Source organism: Tetrao urogallus, assembly GCF_951394365.1.
Source record: "Tetrao urogallus genome assembly, chromosome: 19".
In the NCBI taxonomy this organism is placed as follows: domain Eukaryota; kingdom Metazoa; phylum Chordata; class Aves; order Galliformes; family Phasianidae; genus Tetrao; species Tetrao urogallus.
The window spans coordinates 6,488,791-6,512,419 of NC_136832.1; the positions used below are offsets into that span (position 1 = coordinate 6,488,791).

The 23,629-nt window shown below is 42.8% G+C and overlaps 1 protein-coding gene across 2 annotated transcripts in view; it reads right to left on the reverse strand.

Moving 5' to 3' along the window:
• The window catches only part of MED27 (mediator complex subunit 27), a gene marked incomplete at both ends in the record, with an annotated part of 80,295 nt that overhangs the window by 2,981 nt on the left and 53,685 nt on the right, over positions 1–23,629 (reverse strand). Inside the window, 2 exons of one of the 2 annotated variants that reach the window (XM_079544729.1) lie at positions 8,258–8,299; positions 14,704–14,811. In XM_079544729.1, the coding sequence (XP_079400855.1) occupies positions 8,258–8,299; positions 14,704–14,811 (150 nt within the window). The remainder of the gene's footprint in view (positions 1–8,257; positions 8,300–14,703; positions 14,812–23,629) is intronic. The other variant, XM_079544730.1, reaches the window with a different exon arrangement.

Here is a 23,629-nt window from a genome sequence, read left to right on the forward strand (position 1 = left end):
CAGGCTGGTAGCCAGTGTGAGCAAAGTGATGCAGGAAGGCGGCCAGCTCAATGCTACGTGGAACAACAACAGAAGGACCCAGCCCTGCAAGGCACCTGAAGGACAGAAGGGACCAACGAGGCTGTTTCCATCACTGTTAAAAGGACGGAAATTTCTCAAACATAAAATAAAATAAAAAGCATTACACTAAAATAAAAGCCTACGTATCAAGCAATTCATCTAACTTGCAATGCCTGCAGCAGAAGAGCAGAGCCTATGCCTCTGATTGAAATCCCACACATTCTGTGAAATCATAAAGAAGCAAAGCTACTGAACAAACCACGCCAGAGGAAAACACTCTGATTTTCTCTTTAGATGTCCCCATTTTGACTCTGGTCATTTTTAAATACAGAATGTGCTCCTTTAACACGTGTTGATCCCTTCAAGGAAAAAAAAATGTAGCTAAATTAGAGATTCCTGGCAGAGGTCAAGAGTGTTAAAAAAAAAAAAAAAAAAGGAGAGAGAAAAAAAAAAAAAAGAAAAAAAAAAGGAAATAAAAAACCCCAAAGCTTTGATTGTGGTCTGTTTTATTGAGGAGAAAGAAAATACAAAATACTCTGATTCGAAACTACATTTTACTGGAAGATGAGGATACTCTTCTCCAATTTTTTCTGATGTGAATACTTTATACATTTAAATTGTATGGATTTATTTCAGGTTGCTTACGTTGAACAAATAGGAATCGAGCTCTCATTTCCTCAGAAAACAGGAATCAGTTAATATGATTATGGTTCATAACTACTTGCATTAGTAAAAGGTTCCTGATAGAAAGCTTTTTAATCTACCAGACAGAGCCAGAACAAGATCCTCCATCTGGGAATTAGAGCGAGATAGAATACAAAGGACACGTAGAGCTGAAATAGCAAGAATAATTTCAAATAACAGGAGAAGGAAGCAATGGCTCAGTAGGACTGCAGTCCTCAACAGCTCCGTCACAGCCTTTGGGCAGAACTTCTCAGCCCAAATCTTTGGGCTGTGCTATTAAAGGCCTCAGACAACAAACCCAGCAGCACTCCTGCATTCTATCACTTGTAGCTCTATTTATGGGCCTCATCAGTAATTATCGAGAAGATGAAGCGTTCTTCTCAAGTGCTACCTATATATTTCCCAGGGCCTGGCCCGAAAGCACAATAAATTACGAGTAAGAAAGCGTGAATCGACATTACAAGCGCTATTCCCAACTAACTCCATTTGTTCCTAATTGGCATTTAGTCTAATTCAGCAAAGCGAATCGCAATGAAGCGCTCTGAATTTCACTGCAGGCAGAGGGGCGGCTCAGGGCTGTGAGTCTGCAAAGGATGCGCTCACAAAAATGCTCCCAAGGCTCCACCTGCAGCGCTGCGTCCAGCCTGGGGCCCCCAGCACAGGAAGGACGTGGAGCTCCTGGAGCAGGTGCAGAGGAGGGCACTGAGATGAGCAGAGGGCTGGAGCAGTGATCCTATGAGGAAAGGTTGAGGGAACTGGGATTGTTTAGTTTGGAGAAGAGAAGGCTGCAGGGAGACCTCGTGGTGGCCTTCAGTGCTTGAAGGGAGCGTAGAAACAGGAGGGGAATGGCTGTTTGTGAGGGTGGGTGGTGATGTGACAAGGGGAATGGTTTTAAACTGAGACAGGAGGTTTAGGTTGGATATCAGGAGGAAGTTTTTCCCCCAGAGGGCGGTGAGGCAGTGGAACAGGTTGCCCAAGGAGGCTGTGGATGCCCCATCCCTGCAGGCATTCAAGGCCAGGCTGGATGTGGCTCTGGGCAGCCTGGGCTGCTGGTTGGCGACCTGCACACAGCAGGGGTTGGAACTGGATGATCTTTGAGATCCTTTTCAACCCAGGCCATTCTATGATTCTACGATATGATTTTATGACCCTGACCCATGTAAGCTATTTATATGCTTCCATCCAATGCATTAAAAAACCAACAGGATTAACTATGCATCAGCAGCACGGTGTAACTCAAGTCAGCCACGTCGCTCAAACAACTCACGCGGCGTTTGGAAATGACTGCAGCCCAAATCCCGCCAGCTACACGAGCTTCTCCTTTTAAGACGGTGCTTTTACAGGATAGCACCAGACATGTCAAAGAATAGAAAGTTCTGAAGATATTTATGAGCAGCCGCTCTCCTTCTGCTGCGCTGCTACTTCTAACAAACCGTATTTTTTCCCCGAACAACAAAGTTGTTTTCTCTTGGCACCGAAGACGTAGAAAGTTGCTTAAAAATACTCTTATGAACAAATTTAAATTGACTGGCCACTTTGGTGAAGTTGCACATATGCTGTTCCCATTGTAATGTAAAGCTAATGAGATTCCGCAGGGAGATGAAAGCCACCCCAGCATTGCTAGAACACTAATCACATCTTCTGAACAAAAAGGAGGCGATTTCTACCATAAGCAAGTGCTTGTACAGTGCTTCTGCACCGGATCAAAGTGGGTGTCAAGCCTGAGGAAGAGGATATGGGAATGAGCCCCTCGGATCAAACCAACAAACATGATGTCAAACAGAAAAAGGGGGGGAGGAGGACATGCTGGGCAGCACATAGGGCAGAAGGGAGACTCAACGCTGCCGAGATAAGAGATGCTGACAGAAAACATAAATTGCCCCAGATTTCTGTTTTTAATAATAAAAATAAATCAAAAATCAATGCTGAGCTTTTACTAATGGCAGTGTGATTTCACGCCGCAGCAAAGCAAAGCAAAACAAACTGAATAGGTGCCAGAGCATCCAAGGGACGCGCTTCTTGTTCCAGCCAAGCTGGAATCACAAATGAATTTATTTCAGCTGCAGGATGACATTTTGTGCATTTCAGGACTTCTCCTTTATTAACTTCACTTTCATTGCTATATCTCCCCCACTATCTTGGTTATCTGTCACTTTCTAATTTCTCTGCCTCTTTTTATACAGGAACATGCTCAGAACAGCACACATTGATTAGGATAGCTGTTGCTCTGAACCCTGAAATAGATTTTCAAGTGATCTTGGAGAAGAGCTCAATATCTCACAATTCATACATTGAAAAGCATCTGGCGTCTTCGCCAAAGGAAAAAAAAAAAAAGAAAAAGCAATCTCCTGAAGCCACAATTTTGCTAAATAGACCAGCTATTGTTTAACTAAGCGTGTTCCTACTCTGAGACAGAGGAAAAAACACTTCAGGGACCAGAAAAAAAATCTAGCAAAGAGATGGCCTCAGGCTTCTCCTTTTAAACAACCCTAAGCTGTCCTGGGCTGCATGGAATTCTGCTTTGCTGAGGTCCAGGCTTGTTTTCAATGTGAATAAGAGAACTCCCCTTCTTAACAGTTAATTGTATTGCCTGAGAGATTTTTTTTCTCATTTTTTGTTTCCAAGCTGGTTAGAAATGTGTACTGCTGAAATAATGTGTACTGCTGAAATGCATCTCTGCTCCCCGGCCTCGAGCCCCAGATGCACGGGGAATATGAAACAGACCGATCCTGGTCAGACCTAATATTCACTACTTTGCTGTGCAAATTAAACCCTGCATCCTCAGCCCTCCTGCAGAGCAGCCCAGCCCCAGCAGGGCAGTGGGGCAATGTGTCCCTGCTGCTGCCAGAGGCTCCTGAGCTGTGTGTGGGGAGGCAGTGATGCCAGGTGTCCCCAAACACTGCGTGCTGCTCCTCACGTGGATAAAAGGTCCTGAGCGCAGTGCTAAGCTGGGAGCAGCAAGCACAACCCCTGGGATTTGTCTCTTCTGTGCCAACACCAGGCATTGCTACAGCATTGCTACAGCACTGCTCCAGCCACCAACAGCACTGCTTCGCTGAGATTCTGCAAAATGGCCCTGCTGGCCCCCAGTAACACCATTAGTCATACATACAATGCTGGGAATTCATTCAAAAAAGAATCCCACAGCTCAAAGGCTGGGCATACTGAACAAGTGCTTCCTCTAATGGCTGTATGAAGCGCACAACCAGGGACCTGAGGCACAGCTCTCCTCCACAGATGAGGTTCCATACAGGCATGAAGCTGTATCTGGCACAAACACAAAACAGAAAAGTAAAAACATTTCTCTTGACTGAATCACAGAAGCTGTCTCTCTACTCTAATATCTTCTCATTGCTATTGGACGTGCTCTTCAAGAATAGGTAAAAAACTTCCCTTAAGAGTCATAACTTTCCTTGCAACTTACTTATTGGTTTATTCCCATGAGTGCAGCACTGAAAACTAATCTAATATAAAGGGATTCTCCAAATCCCCAGAAAGTTTTTTAATTTTTTTTTTGTAAACCCCTCTAAGTTCACGGCCTTAACAGCAGCCTATGGCAATGAGTTCTAAAGGATAATCAGAGCACGGAAAGAAAAAAAGAAGTTACTGTGTTATTAGTGGTTAGACCTCTTCTACCACGGAAAACTGCACAAGTGCCTCTGCTCATTTCCAAGGATTGCCATTACTCAATCTGCACTGCAGGTACGCACTGGAGTCTCCCTGGAGGGAATCAGCGGGTGGCTCGGGGAGGATGATAGATGGCAGCATGGCAAACAAGAGCTGATAATGCCATGGAAATCCTTCACACTCCTTTCCCCACGCCCTGCTCAGTAAAACGCTGCCATACATTTGTGGAGCACAGGATTTCTTCGCCGTTTTCAAAGCTCAGCATTTACGTGTTTATTTTGCTTGTTCTGCTCATTCGGAGTGGGTCACAGGTTTTACTCCACCTAAGCAGGTCCCCAAAGACAGCCACACGCTGATCGTGCAGAGGAGCAATGATGCAGGTGACCTGGAACAGTCCATCCCCTCTCCTTGAGCAGACAGCATCAATAGCCCGATAGCTGTCTCATGCATGCATTCATTTTACACGTGATTTTATTCCGAGATAATTGACAAGAATACATCTTCATACATTACAATACTTATATGCCCTTGGAGTGGAGAAGATTGTGCTCTGAGTTCCACCGGGGGATCACGCAGCAGCTGGATAGGCACCGATAGCTTCTCAAAGTCTAGATTAAAATGTGACTGGGGAGAAGTGATCAAACCAAAAAGGAGAGCGCTTTGTGGCATGCTGAAACGGAGACCATGTAGGTGTAAATAAGAGATTGGGATCAGACAGAAATAAACGAGCTTACAGCCTACGTGTGACTCAACCAGCCCAGATGAGCGCATTACGTAGCAGCTCACCGAGCAGCTGGCAAATGAAACAGTTAACATCCAACACCGTCTCCCCGTAGCACAGTTCTGATCCATTCAGAGCAGTTATGCTGCACTACGCATCCCTTTTCCTGAATGCGAAGTTACAAATATTACACCATTCTCCACAATCTATATGTATATATATATACCTGTTTAATTCTCAACGATCTGGAATTGTACATGCTTCTTCCTAAGACTTAAGCACCAGAATAGTTCCTGATTTCCTGTTTTGTTCCTACTCTTGTGCTAGCAGACAAAGACACAGGAGGTGTTAAAATAAGGAGGTTTGAGATCAGAACAGTTGCCACTCCTGCCGAGTTTAAATGTCAGACTAATATGGAAGGCTGCAAACCTTTTCAGTGCTCCTTGAGCTTCTGCCCTTTCATCCTCCCATTTTCCAGCTCCATTCTCTGAACCTAACCCTCCTGGTGGATTCAATAGCCGCAAAGCTTACTCACCCCAGGACCAGACAGCAGAAGGCTCTGGGGAACTCACAATATGACCGGGCTCTTTAACAGTAATGGGCCCTCTGGGAGCTGTCCCCCATCAAATGATACACACCCAGGTATCCTGCCTATTAAGGAGAGAGAGAAAAGGCATGCTGACACAGCCAGCGCTTGCAAACAAAAGTCAGGACAAATTTAGCATCACTTGACAGGGTTGGATTGAAGATCAGAGGTCTCCGGTCCTTAACCTGGAAAGTCATCCTGCAGCCCTGGGAGATTTTGACAGGCTTGCAGCTACCACAGACAGGTATCCTGTGAGCTCCAGATGCTGCTGTATTATCTCTGAAAGCAAAGTTTGGGAACACGGTGTGGCTTTTAAAGAGAAACGTCCCTGCCTTTCAGTGATGGGTGACTTCAGAGCATTCAAGGCAGCAGGGCTGGAGGGGTGCCTGGGCTCCTCGGTTACTGATCCGTACTTTTCCTTCTCATACAGCACTCCTGTGTCATGGTTCTGCTGATTGCCATGAGGAAAGCATTCCAGGAAGATTCAGAAATACCCTCCGACCTTATTGCTGGTGATCCTTCAGTCACATTAAAACATTTTTTGCTAAGACCTTGCAGTACTGCAATGCTAACAGAATGTAATAGTTTCCCTCAACTTATTTTAACTACTTCTTCTGTTTTGCCACAGCTGAGCAGCTATTCCAGGATGTCTAAATGTATACAAGCAGAGTTTCAGAGAATAAAGACAAAACCAAACACAGCAGCACCGAGAGAAAACTTACTGTGCTGAACTACAGCATTTTCTGACATCTGTTTGAAAACCTGACTTCAGCCTCAGCCTTAGCTTATTTGACTACCAGCTCAACTGTGCAGAATCTATTGATTAGAAAGCACCATCACCTTGCATTCTGACACACTTTACACGCAGGAGTCTCAGAGCTCTCTACGACCAACCCAGCAATAGCTCCTGTGAAGTCAGCAAGTATTCCCCCCAGCTGAAGGGACGCTGAGAACTGATCCAAAGACAGGCTGCCCAAGGTAAGGCAATGACAGAGTTGGGAATGATCTACACAAGGACAGAGCTGTTGCACCGGTTCAAGGCAACCCTTACTCCTGTAAGGCTTTCCTTTTTTTGGTGCGTATTTTTGCACTTGGTGTTATTTATTGAGAGGGATCTGGAGAACAGGAACTTCACAGTCAGGTCACATCGCGTTATTTTAGAGGATTAAGGAAGAGATCAGCCACTTATTTCATGCACACACAGACGTGCCCACAGACAGACAGTGATACAAATGCATCTTCTCTCTTCGTTTTGGAATTATCATCCAAGGCATTCCAGCGAAATCATTATTAACTAGAAAATAAAGATTCTTATGTACCCAAAATGCTGTCACACAGGCAGCTGTCAGAAGGGTATTTCACAGCTTCCCACTGAGCTCTCTCCCTTCTATCTGAAGGCTCTCAGCTGAACCTGAAATTTGCTTTATGGACTTACTCACCAACTCCTTAACTTGGACTCCTAAGCAAACTGTCAACTTACTGTGCACTTATCTTTCACGTAGAGAAAGTTATATAATCAAAACTCAAGATTTAGCATCATTTATCACAAACATTTGCAATATAACTTAAGTCTTCCAAGTTACTCTAAAGAAAAAAAGCCAGGAAGACAACCTTATGCCCAAATGAGACTACAATCTAAAACACACATGGGGAAACTGAGATGATGCACTTAATTACAGAAAGTTAAATTTATTCCATTGCAAAAACTACTTAAAAGTGTACTGATAAACTATTTACTAAGATTGATGCTGTTTTACTTCCCGCTGGATTACCCTACTTGACACAAAATATTTTTGAGGAGTAAGAAAAAATAAAGAATATTTAATCCACTGATCTCTGGAGTAAAGAACTGACTACAGCAACATTTTGCTTTAATGCTAGGCAGAGAGGGAGAGCAACCAAAGGGAGGAGAGCCTCCCCAAAAGCTGTCCTTTGATCTCCAGCAGGCTAATACCACAGGTCAAACATCTTTGCTTCTGTCTGCATCTGAAGTCTTGGAAGAAAGATGCACAAATAGAGTCAATATGCCATACTCTGACCTCTGCTTTTATGCCCTTTAGAGTCCCTGCCCCGTATTTGTTACAGAAACTACAGAAACAGATGAAAGGCAGCCAGTGTGCTAGCTGGAGACTCGGGCTCCTTGAACTGTGGCTTGAAGATAAGGAAGAAGAATTTAACCCCAGAACAACCTGAACTTGCAGCATTTTTACAAGAGGCCTTCAAAGATGAATGTTCTCCCGCATGGAAGATAGCAGAATACCAAGATATCGAGTTTCCAGAGGAGGGAGGCAACCAAAAAGAATGAATCCAACACAATAAAATCCAAAATAACTTCCCTCCTTCCCTCCAAAAATTTAAACCAAACCAGAGAGTACCTCAAAATTCCTTGTGAAATTTTAAGTCCACGGCAGTAAAACCTCCAACTTTCCATTCCAAACCACTGACTGAAATTGTGATGGGAAATAAATGGTAAGGGATTTATAACAGATGACAAAGGAATAAAATACGAATTTTTATTTAAAACCAACCCTACCTGTATCTCACGTGTGTTACGTAGAGAGAAACGATGTGGGACTCACCTTCTGAAACACCTGATAGTTGGATTTGGACCATATGTCAAGCTGCAATAGGAAAAACAAAGTTACGGATTACTACATGTAATTACCACGAAAAAGAATGGAAGCAGCTGTTCAACTCAAAGCACAGGCAAAGAGAGCGACGGAGCTTCAGTTCTCAGTTCACTACTTTGACCCATCAACCACATCTGCTGCAATTTAAGAAAGGGAAATAATGACATCAGAGTTAATTTGTTTTGCAGTGAAAAAGGAACACAGATCATTACAGTTTCAATGAAAATATAAATGTGAGATCTGTTGAATTAATGCGTTCCCTTTAAAAAATGCTCATCTGTCTGAGGCTGCGGCTGATCTGCACAAATATTCATCAGCTTTGGTCTGTTCCTTAAATGAGGGCATTCTTACTAAGTTGATGCTCATCTTGTGTCTGAATAAGCGATTCGGTTACAATGACACAAAGCACATTTAGCTGAATTAAGCCAAAGCACTGCTCTTCTGGGACTAAATAAAGCATCCCTTAGGAAACTGCATTTACATCCGTAGACAAAATCACACCGGCTGTAGATAACTGCACACATCCATGACATAAGTGTGTGCTCAGCCAGATAGGAAATAAATGTTGGTAACCCCAGAAAGCAGAAGGTAATGCTGCCCTTGTTAAACAACCAAGTGGCTCGCACGTCGGACAGTTCGAAGTGATGTGCCAGTGCTCTTTAGCCCAGCCCTGTGGAACAGCTTGTACTGTGTCACAGAAAAGCAGCAGGGAAGAAAAAGAAAAAAAGAAAAGCAGACTTTCCTTCAACCCCTGACTTGCAAATCACTTTTGTCTTACAGATCCCACTATACTCAACCACTAGGATAAGAAAAGCCATCAGCTTCACTCATTAGTGCCAGGTTTCTTCCAAAGTGCACAAAATCCCCTGGCGTGTCCTCACTTGCAAATTCACCTTTAATCGTGGAGAAATAGACACATACAATGGCTCTGGCTTTCTTGGAGAAATGCGTTTAAATGCACACGTAAAACCTGCGTTGCATTATTTAGTTGTTCTATCAATTGTATAATACACCTATTTTATTAAAATATGGCAAATGATGCTAAAAATGCAAATAAGAGATCTCAAGCTAAATGTACAATCCTGAGAATAAACAGTGTGGTACCAAACACGGTCTGCCAAGTTTACACCTTAAGAGAAATGGATTTAAAGGAAGCAACTCCGTGCTGGGTTCACCTCCTTTATTATAAAGCACAGCCAGTTATCTCAATCTGACTTGCAGCAGTGCTTACAAGCTGCAGCTGGAACGACAAGCCTTCTGAAAGGCACACTGCTTAGAGCCTGGAATGGAAGAAGTCCCAGCATGTGCATAAAACACCCAGGAGGGGGAAGGCCACTGAACCCCAGTAATTAATGCACATAGGTTAAATGGCTGGGAACGCTACCAGTCCCCATGCCTTTAAGACTAAAGCTGTTATGTGCCTGCCTTCAGAACAGTGGCACAGAAGTGACTCCTGAGTTTCCAAACCTCAGCCTGACGGGTGATGTTAAAGATTTTAGCATCACTTCTGAATGGACGTGTCATGGCTTAGCAGTGCTGACCTTGCCGTGAGACAGAAGGCAGCTGATGCCTCGATGCCTTTTCCAGGTCAGCCGAAGGCAGAAGTACCCTAAGGCGTGTTACCTTCAAAACTTTACACTTATGGCTCTTAAGGCAGGTTCAAGAACCTGAACACCGACACCGCTCCTACGAGCAGCAGCCCAGCTGGGACTTGGAGCCATGCATGATTCTCTGCACAGTGCACCTGTGCCTGTAGGGAAGGAAGCATCACATTTCCATATTAGAAAAGTCTACACTTAAAAATAAAATATTAATACAGATTTTTTAAGCTGTTTTTGTGTAAGTTTGGGCTTGCTTCAAAAGCAGAGTTGCTATAATTGGAATATATACATGGTTTTGCTAATCTCCAGTGATCACACGCAGTGTGTAATCCTCTCTAGGTAGATTTGAGATATAAAAAAAAAGTGAAAGAAAAAACTCCACTTCAGATGCTGCATTAAGCATTAAGATGAGTCCAACAGGTTCTGCAATGTTCATTAGTTGACAAGGAGACTGTAAAGATGAAAAAGTAATGAAAGTCTCCTAGGTGTGATGTTAGCCGAGCTGAAAAAGAAAAAAAAGGAAAAAAAAACCTACCAGCCCCTCCCCAAAGCACACGCAGAAATCCTACATGACTGACCACCTTTCCCCCAGCCCGAGGATGAAGGCAGAGGCGGATTAAAGAATGCATCGTTACAGGTCTATTATTCTTCAACTTTTCACTTTCAATCAAGACACACATTTGTAACTAAAAAACTGCTGAAAGCACAATTCCAGGGCATCCTCTGCATGTGAATTAAACTGGGGCTTTTTTTCCCAGCGCCCCGTTCTCCCCACCCACCCCCAGCATAAGTAACGAGAGGCCATTTTCTGAAGGTCATCTGAACGATTTCAAAGGCGATAACAAATCAGAATGTTCCCTGCATCTAATATCAAACAGGTCCGGTGCCAACACTTATTAGAGAAATCGGATTCAACCCCCCTTCACCCAAACACACACACACACCCAGCTTTGAAGTGGAAAGAATACGGGGATCAGAAATTACCCGAGAGACAGCGCGGGCTGTCTTTGAAGCTTTCCTTTGATACTACTATTTCTTTTCCTCTCTTACGCTAGGAGGCTAAAAGCTGCCTTCGCTTATTGATATGGGGTAATTAATGAAGCCACAGCATTAACATAACCCCAGTTCCTTAACATGATAATTCAACAGAGACACTTATGTTTCTTTAGTTAAGTCGAATGGATGCAGAAATCAGAGTTTGGCTAGGCAGGGATGTTAAGTGCCCACTCCAAATGCACCCTGCCATGCTGCTCCGTGGTACCCGAGTCCAAAGAGAAGCAGGGTGCTGCCCACCACGCCAGCAGAATCCCAATGCATCTCTATTTTTATTGGCAGACTAGGTTAACTAATGGTTCAGCTGACGATCAGCCTGCCCTGCAAGAGCGAGCTGCACAGCTTCATTTATTCAGGAATCGGGACAACATTAGTAATTAATTACTATCGTGGTTAAATTCCAGTGCACAATGAGTATGTCAAAGTTTGAAATCGAAGGTGGCACGGTGCCATAGCTGAAGCTACAGGGCTAATTAAAACACATCAGTATGGGGTGGACGTAATGGCTGGTACAGTAAGCAGGAGAGAGGCAGAGCAGTCAGCACACAGCGCCGGCTGCATGACAGCGCTGCCACAGCTCACCTATTGTTTTTGCAAAGTGTCACCAAAAATGTCTAAGTTATGCAGCTGGCAACCTGGCAAAGACACATTCTGCAGGGTTTGTGAATAATTCACGAGAGAAGTACACGAAGCACTTAAGAAACACACTGATGCTTTGTCTATATAAGCAAAGCTTGAAAATAAAACGCCAAAGTGCAGTATCCTATTTTACCCATGGAAAGCTTAACACTACTTTTCATTTTTTCACCTTCACTTTGAAAGTATTTAAGTCCGTAAGAGAGAGCAACCAATTTAAATAGACTTCAGTACAGCAGAAACCACGGGAAGCTTTCGCATAAGCTCCTGTCAGTGCAGACAGTGCGACGTCTAAGTGCACAGCAACCCGCATAATGCAACGTCAGCTCTCCTGTGTACCTGCTAGCAGTGCCTCAGCACGCTGCCACGCACAGCTCCACAGCTCTGAGAGCCACCCATGTTTGTTTTACTTCTAGACCTGCCTGCCTAATGCACCAGACGACACCAGTACCCCTCCTGTTTGCTCTCTCCCTTCTCTCCCCAGAAATGCAAAATTTGCTAAACCAGTTGTGCTTTCCCCTTCCGTGCCTCACAAGGCATGCTCCACTTTCTGCCTGTGCAGTTTCCCAATGATGGCCATTTCTTCTTTTGTTGGACAGTGCTGAATACATTGCATTGCCCCAAACCTCGCCATTTAGAGAAATCCCCCAGAGAATCTCACTTTTAAAGGCCCTTCTGATATATGGGCTTAGGAGGCTTACTCAGAAGACCACCACTCAGCTATTTGCACGTAGAGAAGTGCAAGGATGCTGTGACTTATTCCAGCGCCCCTTCTTCAGCATGACTTACAGAAAAAAGAGGAGCTTCAGAACTGCCATACTGTATGATACCTTTTTAGTTAATCTCATCCTTGCTGTTTACAAATATTAAATGCTTCCTACAAATAAGCAAACCCCCCCAATCAGCAATCACTGTGCAAACTGCTCATGGGAAAAGCAATCACTCCCTACAGCAACTCCAAAGCTTCTCTGCATTTTTATTATCTAACAAACAGTATGCTCACTGATCTCCTTCATACCTTTCTGAGTCTCTGAGCACTACTGCTTCCCTCCCAGCACCAGGCTGGAAACTGAGAAGCTAGAACAGTGGAGCATTTTCCCTACAGCAGCTGTTGTGACAGAGAAGGAATTGGAATGGACTATGTTTGCAATTGACTGTAATCACTCATTCCCAGCAGGCACAATAAAGTAAAGCGAATCATTGCAAGAGCACTATCTTATTCTTATACTCCAATTACTAGTGTAGTTAATTAGTGGAAAAAAAGGGAGCCCACTGTTTGTCAATATGTGCTCCAGTTGGCAAAACTAGCAAGCTACGCATATATTCAATCTTCCAAGCCAAATTTACTCATGATTTAAGAGGCTGCAACTCCAGTTCTACCAAAGTCAGATGAGATGTTCCTATTTATACCTAAAATGCAGACCTACAGCTTTGCTCCAGCCTTGAGATGGCCCAATGGAATAGCAACTGCCACGGTACAGACACGGGTTCATCCAGCCTCGTGGGAGCCGTCGCATCGCCCCGCTTAGAATGCTGAAATGTAAGTTGGTAGAGAACAGCCTCCCCTGCAGACTGCTTGAAGCAAGAAGGCAAAGCAGGTGTTAGCAGTGCTGCTCAGGAGGAGGTAACTGCTCCCTATGGACACAGACAAAGGTTAGTGCCCCGTGCCCAAAGCCAGCCGTGGTGAGAACTGCTCTCAGATGACAACAGTGGAGGAACACAGCTCTCCTGAGAGCTAACCTGGAGCGAGACAGAAGCTGCACACCAGATGCTGAGTTTTGCAAAGGAACTTTTACCCATCTTTTCGGCACATACAGCATAATTATATTTCAAGGGAGCCTCAAAGAAAACTGGATTCATTGGAGAAAATGAGCACACCCACATGAAATGTGACATGGGAAACCAACAAGTGGTGTCAGTGCTTTTTATGAGTGGTGTCAGTGCTATTCTTTCACTTCCCAGCAGAACTCAAGGTGAAGAGGGGCTGATGCTTTAGTCTGCATTTGTATGCTGATATACTGGGAGCGGGGTGCAACTGCTTCTGCTGCACAGTGGTGTTTAAACCCACAGATCTGAGCAACACAAATAAAAACATCAGTGAGTTTTTATTTTACTCTTCCCTAGGCCAACCCCCCACCCTTCAAGTAAGAATCTCTCATCTGGGAAACGTAGCTGCGTGACACTCTTTGGCAGATCTGCTCCTGGCCTTTTCTGGGGAACAGAGATTCAGACTGGAGCTGCTGAACCCTGGGTCAGTACACAACGTGCTGCTGTGTGCTGAAACCCAGTTATCACTTCTGAAGTGAAAGAAGTCTCACCTCATTATAACATGGCCTATGGGTGCCAAGTACTCATCTTGATATAATGAACTTTGTATTTTAATAGGCTTCATAATCAGAAGAGAAAGCTCCAGAGAGAAAATGTGCAACATGGAGGCATTTAGTACTGTTTCTGGCACAGGAGTGTCCTGCTATCTCAGTAACAGAGACCATTCCACCCTGAGCCAAGGAGGAACAACCTGAGCCAAAGGTGTCAGCTCCTGTCCTGAACTCGGGCTGCAGGCGGCCATCTGGAGTCAAGAGAAATGCAAGGGTTCAAGCAGGGTGAATGGCTGATGAAAAAAACCCTCGTGGAAGCAGGGAACACTCACCTTTAGTGGCTGCTGTTCAAGACGAGCCGATACTGACAAGGAAATTACTGAGGACTACCTAGCAGTGATTCTCATGGCTGAACTTATCAAGTTGAACACAAAGCTAGCCCAAGATTTCCCAAAAGCTCTCAGAAAAGAGAAGACTGAACCTTGGGCTATTGATGTGCTCGAACACTGAAAAAATGTTTTCTCAGTAGACACTATTAATGAGGCAACTGGGGGTCTAAGGTGATAAATTAGAAATTCAAGCTAGAGCATCAGAGCTTAGAAAGAAGTCAGACATTTGGGTATGAAAAATCCAAGGAAAGCATGATAAATTTAAACCCTGTAAAACATCCACAAATTCTTCTGACAGTTTTGTGATTCCAGCATACTTGTGATGGGATGCCTTTTCTCTGACATTTAAATACCAGCTAAAAATAAAATTGATGGTTGCTGGATACATGATAACCTACCTTGCCATCGTCAGTATAGACGTTTTCATTGTATCCTTTTACTATCGTCCGGTCAATGAAGAGGCTCCGCATCACCACTATCACTTTTAACACTTTTCCTAAGGTAACCTATCAAGAAAAGGACAAACAAGGTGAAGGAGAGCTAATGGTGTCTGAATTCACAAGACCATCATGTTAACAGCTTAAGCTGATGCAATCTCAGTTTTCAATATTTTATAGACAGAACAAAATAGGAGATCTGAAAACACTGTGTGCATTATGAGGAAGAGACAGACCATAAAGTGCAGAGCAAACATTCATTTGCAACCAAAAATGTATGAATTCACAGAATTCCCTTGTGCAGACACGACACAGCCAACAACTCCCTCCATTTTATGAACAACACAACTCAACAACTTGTCAAAAAACAGTGAGCAAATTATGATTAGTTTCACTGTATTCTACATTCTCCAATCGGAGTCCATTTAAGCAAAAATAATTAGAAAGAAGAATCAGACTCTTCTGATGTTAGCTTTTAAAAGCATGCCATAGGTTCAATGTAAAACACTTTAGGTCCACACTTTAGGTAAAAATATTTACAAGAAAACAAAGTGGGACAATAGCAATTACAACAGTAGAAATCTTACATTTTGAAAGGTTTAGTTTTCTTTTGTAGTAACTGCAAAGGGCAAGGAATAAAAGTAGCATCTTGGTCTGTCACAATATAACAGCAGAAATAAACCTAAATTACAGCATTGACAAAGAAAACAATAATGAAGATGCTTTAATCTAAAAATCAATTTAACATTCAAAGATGAACTTGTACTTCAATCCTGTTTAAACCTCTAATAGGAATTTTGTCTTTCTGTCCTGTTGTACAAACATGATGGAGTTTCCACTCGTCCACAAAAGCACAAAATTGCTCTTTATTCTCTTAGTCAGCACCAGTTACTCATGTTGAAACAAGGTGGGAGGCAGCAGTCGTTAGCAGAAATTAAAAAGGAAAAATATACAACAAATCAATAAAGACGCACGGTGACTGATTTCTTTGGGAGTGGATTTATCTGCTGATGTTAGCAGGAAGATGATGATTGCTCTCGCATGTGTTCATCTGAACTGGATGAAGTGCTGGAACACAGACAGCAGAAAACAGGCGATGCCAACGCCGATGGACTGTGCTGGAGGACTGAGGGCTGGGATGGGAAACGGGGGAAGGAATGGAGTGACAGCACAGAGCTTTTTTAGAACAGTCACCCAAAGTGCTGTAAATACCAGTTTCCCATTTTAAAGAACTATACAGCAGGACAGTTACAGATCCTAAAAGAAACTGATGACAACTCTTTGGTGTGGGATGTGGAAAAAAGCAACTCCGGGCCAGAAGAGTTAGAGCAAGAGGAAAGAATGAGTTGACAGCAACAGACAGATCAAGGGAAAGAGAAGGGAAAAAGAAGTCAATGACAGCCTTCAAGATGACAGGCTGCTGGGCATGATTTTTCAAAAGCATAAAGGAAAAAGCAATCCACAAGAGATTTTTGAAGAGAAAAAATGTTGCAGAGGTAGGGTAGCCTGCAAGAAGGCCTGAGCTACACCCACAGCACCAATGGCTCTGATTCCCACCTTCTCCTGTTACACTGGGACTTCATGAACACGTACAGAACGACTCAGCATTCTCAGGCAACCCAATAAGGTCTCAGTTGCTGTGAATTTAGGCCTAAAGGTGGTACTGGGATCCTCTGTGACAAGACCTAGCTGGTCTGCAAGTAAAGGAAAGAAGAAAGTAGCAGAGGAATTTCAGCACTGTAACAACTAAGTTAAAAGTACAGTCCCAGATGTGGCTGCTCTATGATGCTGATCATCTGCTGGAATCAGAAGAACGACTTTGTCACAATGGCAGAATTAATTAGAAACGAGATGAGAAATTGGAGACACCCTGAAAAAAGCTGTCGGCACGCTCAGAGTTAATTGTTTTCTTATTTACTCTTTTCTACCTCATTTAAGAGCGGCGGTTTTCTAGGATGCATCCCTACTGAGAGAACTGCCTCCACCCCACACTGTGCAATTATACGCAGCAAAATTCAGAGGAGAAAAAGAAGAAATTTTAAACAAAACAGAAATCTTCTTAATGAAGAGCAAAAAGGCAGTCCTACAAACTCCCAGACACGGCTCTATATGTAATATTTTCTATTTTCATTCCCTTCACACACTTCAGTGGATGCTCACTTCTTTCCCCTGCGTTCTGCGTTCATATCTCACATTGCTGCCAGGCAGGAAAAAAAACTTGGATGAAGTTGCTCTGAAGCCTGTGTGGGATGTTCCTGAAAATCCTCAGAGTTAGTAGTCACACGTAACAAACTGAAAAGTCCCATGTTTGGCACTCCAGCTTGCTCGCATGCACATCCTGCTGCCCCCAAACCTCCCCATCAGGCTGACCTGCACAAATCCTCTCGAAATGCTTCTGCATCAGCTCACTGCCCTTTTACAGGTCATCCGTTTTCACAGCCTTCCAGCCATTCACTTTTCACTTTCAGAAGCTGTCGCTGTTACCCAGATCGCAGCTATTATCCATCATGCAAAACTGAAAGGCCAAATTTTGCAGGCTGGAACAGGACAGCAGCTCACATCATCCACATGTTGAATGCCAAACAAGCAGGGTCACTGCCTTCCCTCATCTCCCATATCTGGGAGAGCTGTGTACAGCCACTCTTAATGCATGCTTCTGAGTGAGCTCCCTGGGTGAGGTGCTGTGTTGGAATCTCTGTGTTGGAATACTCATACAGCAGTATTAGCAGTGAATTAGCAGTCTGGCATCGAAACAGAACAATCCCCCATTTTGTGCTGCTGTTGTGTTGGCATAGAATTCCTCCTATAGGTTTTAGAGAGGTTGGAAGAGAAATCAGGACCTTCAGACAGTTGCTGCAGGATATCAAAAGGAATAACAGGAATAGTACATGAGTTAAGCCTCAAGAAATGCAGAAACACAGCTCCGAGGACTCACAGATCATCATTTTTAACAGTGCTGAAACACTGAGGTAGGCAGCACAAAGAATGAACCATCACCAGGCTGGAGGATGCAGTTACACGTGGGAGCCAAAAGGATGCCCAACAGCTCTCTAAAGGATAAAGCACATTCTCTGCTGTACACGAGAAATGAGGGACCTTTTATTTTTCCCTCTAATGATCAAGATTCATAAGCATTTTCAGAATGTGAATGTTTTTGTTCACACAAACCACATCTTAAAGATCACGTTTCCAGCCAACAGTTTTCCTTTGATGTCTGCTGAATGCAGGTAGCTGAAGCCCATGTATGGAGTATAACTTACACCTCTGGTCGCAGAGCTGCATCCCCACAGACCACCTGAAGGAACGGAACAAAAACCCAATGGCTCTGATAAAAATCAAACAAACAATCGGAGAGTTCTGCTCTGAACCCTGGGAGCACAGGGCGCTGTGCTGGAGCTCAAGGCTCTCCCTGCTTTAATGGGCACAATGCAGCCCTGCGCTGCCACAGATAGCAGCTGCATGAAGCTCCTCTATGACACCGAAAGGATACCTTTCCTCTGCAAGAAAAAGGCAACGATTTCCCTTCTAAGCCACCTTCTCCCATTAAACTGCAACCTCTTCTGTCGATACCCTGTTAAGACAGCACTTGGCTTTTTAATATTTTGCCTGTAGGATATATGCCAACTTGTCCTTGATGTGGAAGATTTTAATTCAAATCAATACGTGTACAAGGTCACTTTAAAATTCAATTAATATGAATGAAAAAATATGCCCCACAGTTCTGTGAGCAGAAAATGGAACAGCTGCGAGTTAAATACTTCTGCAGCCTCTGTTTTGGTCTGTGTAAAAACAATGGGCTTCTCACTCGCTTTTAACTCAAGTGCGCTGAATTCAGGCAGCGAAGTTCTCTGTAATGCCCCTGCTTCCCAAATCGGCAGGCACCAGACGAAGGTAGGACAGGCAGCTGACTGAAATCTGCAATATTATGCAGCTTTTCTGACAAAAATATAGAAAATAAAAATCTTGAAATATCCCAGTTTTAAAAATATTTTGTCTATCGCTACGATAACTCTCAAAGAGCAGATGACAGATGCTGTATGCCAAGTCTGGGGGAGGGGAAACGGAATAATCAGTGAAAATGCTTCAGATAATTTCTTGTAAGGCTGCTAAAAACGTTCCCAGTTAGCACAGCTCACCAATTGGAGAAGAAAGAAATACCTTTCCAAATGAGTCAGTATCAGGGTCAAAACTAATCCGCAGAACGATAAGGATCAAAATCCATTTGCCATGCCAGAATTCTGCCTGGAAGAAATAGCTTGCAACACACCCCTTGATTTGGCCTTTTCATTGGAACGGGTAGCAAATGAAAGGACCTTTTAGAAATGATTTAAAAAATGCATTAACAAACATTCTTTCTTCAGATTTATCTGAAAGTTTAATATTAGGAGAAAGCGTGCTGACAGCACTAAGCTCCAACACTTCACAGAACAATCCCAAAGCTCCAGATTTCCCCTCAGCATCCCAGGGAATTTGCTGCTGATCTGAGCTGCAGATGCTCTGCATTGCAGAGCTAAAAGAAAGACAACATTATTTTCAGTTAACTGGGTACCTCCCTGATAGTATAGAAAGGACCACGAGTTCGTATGAGGTTTTTAGTCACCTTTCAAAAGAACAAGGCAACATCAAAGCAGAGATGCAACCAAGCTGCACACATTTCCAGCAAAAGGCCAGGCACCTGCTCCTCCTGGAACTGCCAGCCAGAAGCCTTTCCTCCCACTCCTACATCTATCTTACTAATCACTAGAATGGCTGGAAATCCTATTTATATGTACTGGAAAAGAAGGTTTTGTATTCACTACATAAATCAAACTGCCCCCCCAGAACCTTCAGCTAGGTTTTTTTTCCCCGTGTCTCATCTGCTGTATCAGTGCTGCACTTTCCCTCACATGCTCATTATTCTTTAATGATGCCTATTTGTAAATAGCAAGATAGGATGCAATTAAGCTATTAGAGTCTAAATAAACAACCATACTAATTAGTTCTTTACAAGGAATTTTTTCCTTTTTTTTTTTTTTTTCTTTTTTCCCTCCTTATTTTAATGTAAGGGCTAGAATTTGACTTTCATTAATTGAACCTAATTGCAGTAGTGCACGATAAGAAGTTAATGTAGATAAAGGATTTAAATGATTTTGCCATATTAAGGATAAGCTGGTGATGCTCTCCTTTAGTACCACAGCACTTCCTGCTAATAAAGCAAAGTGTCACACAGTGCTGTTGTGGCAGCCACACGTACGAACTGGTGATGCTGGACCAACACTGCCATGGGTAGCAAAATGGATTTTGTCTCTTTCTATTCTGAATTACAGCACAGCAGGAACTTCACAGGGATGAAAATGGATCTGGACCTTGTAGAAAATGAAGCTTCTTCAAAAAACAGAAAAATTCTTCTAACTTCAGGTCACAATTTGCAATTCTTCAACTCCTTCCAAGAGTAAGGTGCCTTGAACAAGAATTTTAATGGGCAAATAATCTGAGAATCCATTTTCCTCTGAGAAAATCATCATGATTTTATATAAAACACTGATAAACAATATTCAGACGTAAGAAGTTGTTCAGATTCAGTGAACAGACGTCTAGCCTATTTGCCATTAATACAGCCCACTTCCATACAATCAGACTGTTTAAAATGCTTGGAACAAGATTTGAAAGTTGAAACGCAAAATGCGTCTGATTTTACTGAGAATGAACAGAAACTGTGTAAAAATGCTTCATGTTTTTATAGGAGAGATCCACTAAAATTCTAAGCATCTGTATAAATGCATAAAATGCCTTCAGCATCAGAAAGTTTGTAAGATAACATGAAAACAAGAAATGGCAATTTCCGAAATGAGCTTTGCTTTGGAAGAAACAACTTTTCCAATGGAGAGTTGGTTACACAGAGCACTATGCTTCAGAAACAGCTCCAAACACAGAAAGCTATTCATTATTTCTAAAAATATTCACCTGCTGTCTCTGACTTGGAGAGCAGTGACCTTACATAGCTTTATAAACACTGGGGAGACAAAGCTGCTTGAAGAGCAAGTGGCTCCTGGATCAAGATGAGCAGAAGTTGCTGTGTCTGCGCAGGGCTGGCCAGGTACATGGCCCTAAAGAAGTTCATATGGGACCAATACTTCCTGTGTTGTACAACATCCAAGGAATGAGTTGCAGGAATTAGAAGTTTCACACTGAAAAAGAGAGTCTTAACGCTGGTAACAGAAACAAGGCATTTGAAACAGCCATACAATGGCTGCACCATTAGAAATAAGTAGAGACTATCTAGGAATACAACTAACTATTTAATACCATCAAAAATGCAGGTATTTTGCATTAATTAAAAATCAATTTGTGTTTCCTTAACACAAGATGAGGTTTCTCTCTTTACAGTTCCTGGCAGTTGACCAACAAAATCTCACAAAAATCTTAAGAAAGCCTCAGTTCCCTCTGCTGCTGCTGCTGCAAATTAATTTTGCATAACACTGTTATTAAAGCTGATACAATTCTATGTTTAGTCTTTTTTATGCATAGCACGATTAAAAGATTAATAGAAAAATCACCAGTGAAGACTGGGATTAAACAGCACCTTGAAATGGTAAACTGCTTTTAAAGTCGGTTGAGGATTTCACACAGCTCTGAAAGGCTTCAATTATTTATGTTTGGTCTGTGCAGCATAAATCCAGACTAATGAGGTACAATTGCTGTGTATAAATCTCCAACACAAAGATCTCCTTATTGTCTGAGGAAGCAGCACCCTCCAAGGAGCAGCAGGCAGAAACCTTTCAATGCACAGCATTTGTGCTCGCAGGAACACTTTCTTCACCCCCCCCCCCCCTTAAAGTTCTCAGCTTATTGCAGAGCTGTACTGTGCTGAGGGAGAGCCCAGCATCACGCAGAGGTGACCAACCCTGCGACTCAGACCAGCAGCTGCAATCACCTCTCTAGAAACATGCAGGACCTGAAAGCCCCACATCACAGCTAAGGACACGACGTGATTTCCACGTGAATATGAAGATGGGCACCAATCAGTTTGGGACTGACATTTTCTGAATTAGATCTCTTTTTCCCAAGGATGACTTTGCGGTCATTTCCAGTGATTCTGAAGTTTCAAAGAATCTCACAGCCCTGATCCTTCTTCCCCACCTCCTTCCAATAGTTTGCACATTCTTAACATACATATCTGCTTATCAGTGCCTTTGATGACGAATGTGTGCGCTTCTGGAAAACCACAGGGCTGGGTTTAAAGGTATCTTAATATAACAACAATACCTCTATGGTAAAGATCTTCACAAGCAATGGCAGGTATGATACAAACACTGCACAAATGAAACTGGTTCACATTATGGTTGGTTAATTATCTCTGGACAAACTGCATACGGTCGTGAAATATTTTTAAACAAAACAAGCATTATCTGAATCCTTTGGCATTATGGTAAATCACTGCTGTGGAAGAGCAGCTCCACATCTAACTTGGGATGAGTTCAGAGTGAGAAATGACACGTTCTGCAGAAACCCCCCTTCTTCTGGGGGAGGTGCTCTTCACACTGCCCATCCTGCAGCACCTTGCGCTGAATGATTTGTGGCTGAAAACAGCAAAAGCTTCTGCAGCAGTCGGGGCCAGATGGAAAGTGCCATATTGGCAACACCAACTGAGACAGATGGGAAAGAGGGAAAACCTGCCTAAAAGAAAAAATGATAAACCCATCACAAAATCACATGCAAAAATACTTTAAAAACAGTGGTTTTGATCTCTGATCCAAGGAAGATACGCAATCCATTGACTCATTGCAGTGCTGTTGCCCTTGATTTAGAGACCAATGTTATTTGGTAAGTTATCACTAAATGCAAACGAGGCTTCTTTTACAGTTACCATTTTCCCAATGCACCTTGCTCCCAACCAGCTTTATCCAAGATAACTCACACCATTTCCCAGTTGTGCCCAGTTCTTGAAAAGTATCACATGTTTTCTGACCTCAAAAAGCCATCAGAATCAGAAGGCAATTACTGGGTGCAGAGAGGGACTCCAAGAGGATGGAAATGGTTTCCAAGCAAGGAAGTAAAATGAGACTTTTTCTTTTCTACAGTGAAACAGTTAAACATAAAGTCAGCTGAACAGCAAATGCAAAAGCTTCTACAGAGCTTAGGACTGCACTGATGAATTCAGTTCTTTTATGGAATATGTTGTTCCACTTGGTGAATCCAACAATTGCAGATGAAATGATTTAATGCCAGTGGAAGCCAGCTGTATATTTTAACCTCTGACTCAATTAATCCCTGGCGAATTTTAGGCTACTCAAAGAAAGTTAATATTAAGATGCTATAGAATTGATAAATTAAAATGGAACGTAACCACAGCTACACTTATTATTGAGACATTTATAGTATTTTTGAAAAATACAGGCAAAATCTAAAAATATCAGAGTAGTCAATTTAACAAATGCTAAAAAAACATAAATTCTTGATTCAAGAAAGCTGTTTTGACAAAATATCTGATTTCTAGATTTCTTTTACCATTTGCTTCGAAACAACAACTGTACTCACACATGCACTATAACCAAGCCTTTTGTAGCAGCTTATGTGAGGATGTGCCACGAACGATCTGAGATGGAAAAGACGGATTTGGTCCCACATTTTCACTCGGATATGGAATTTTCCACTTTCATTTAAAAGCTGTCAAAAGATTCAACTTCAGACTTTTACTCAGCTGCAGGAGAATCAGCTTCCCAGTGCCATGCTGTAAGAGCTCAGCAGACCCTATTGCTGTGCTGCTGTCCTGGAGTCGAAACCTTTACAGACTCGTCTCCTCTAAGCACAACAGCTGCCTGTGAGAACTGATGTGAACAATAGGCTCTTCTGGAATGAAATCTTGCTTGGTCAGGCAGAAATAAGTCGAATGTATTGGACTTGTTTA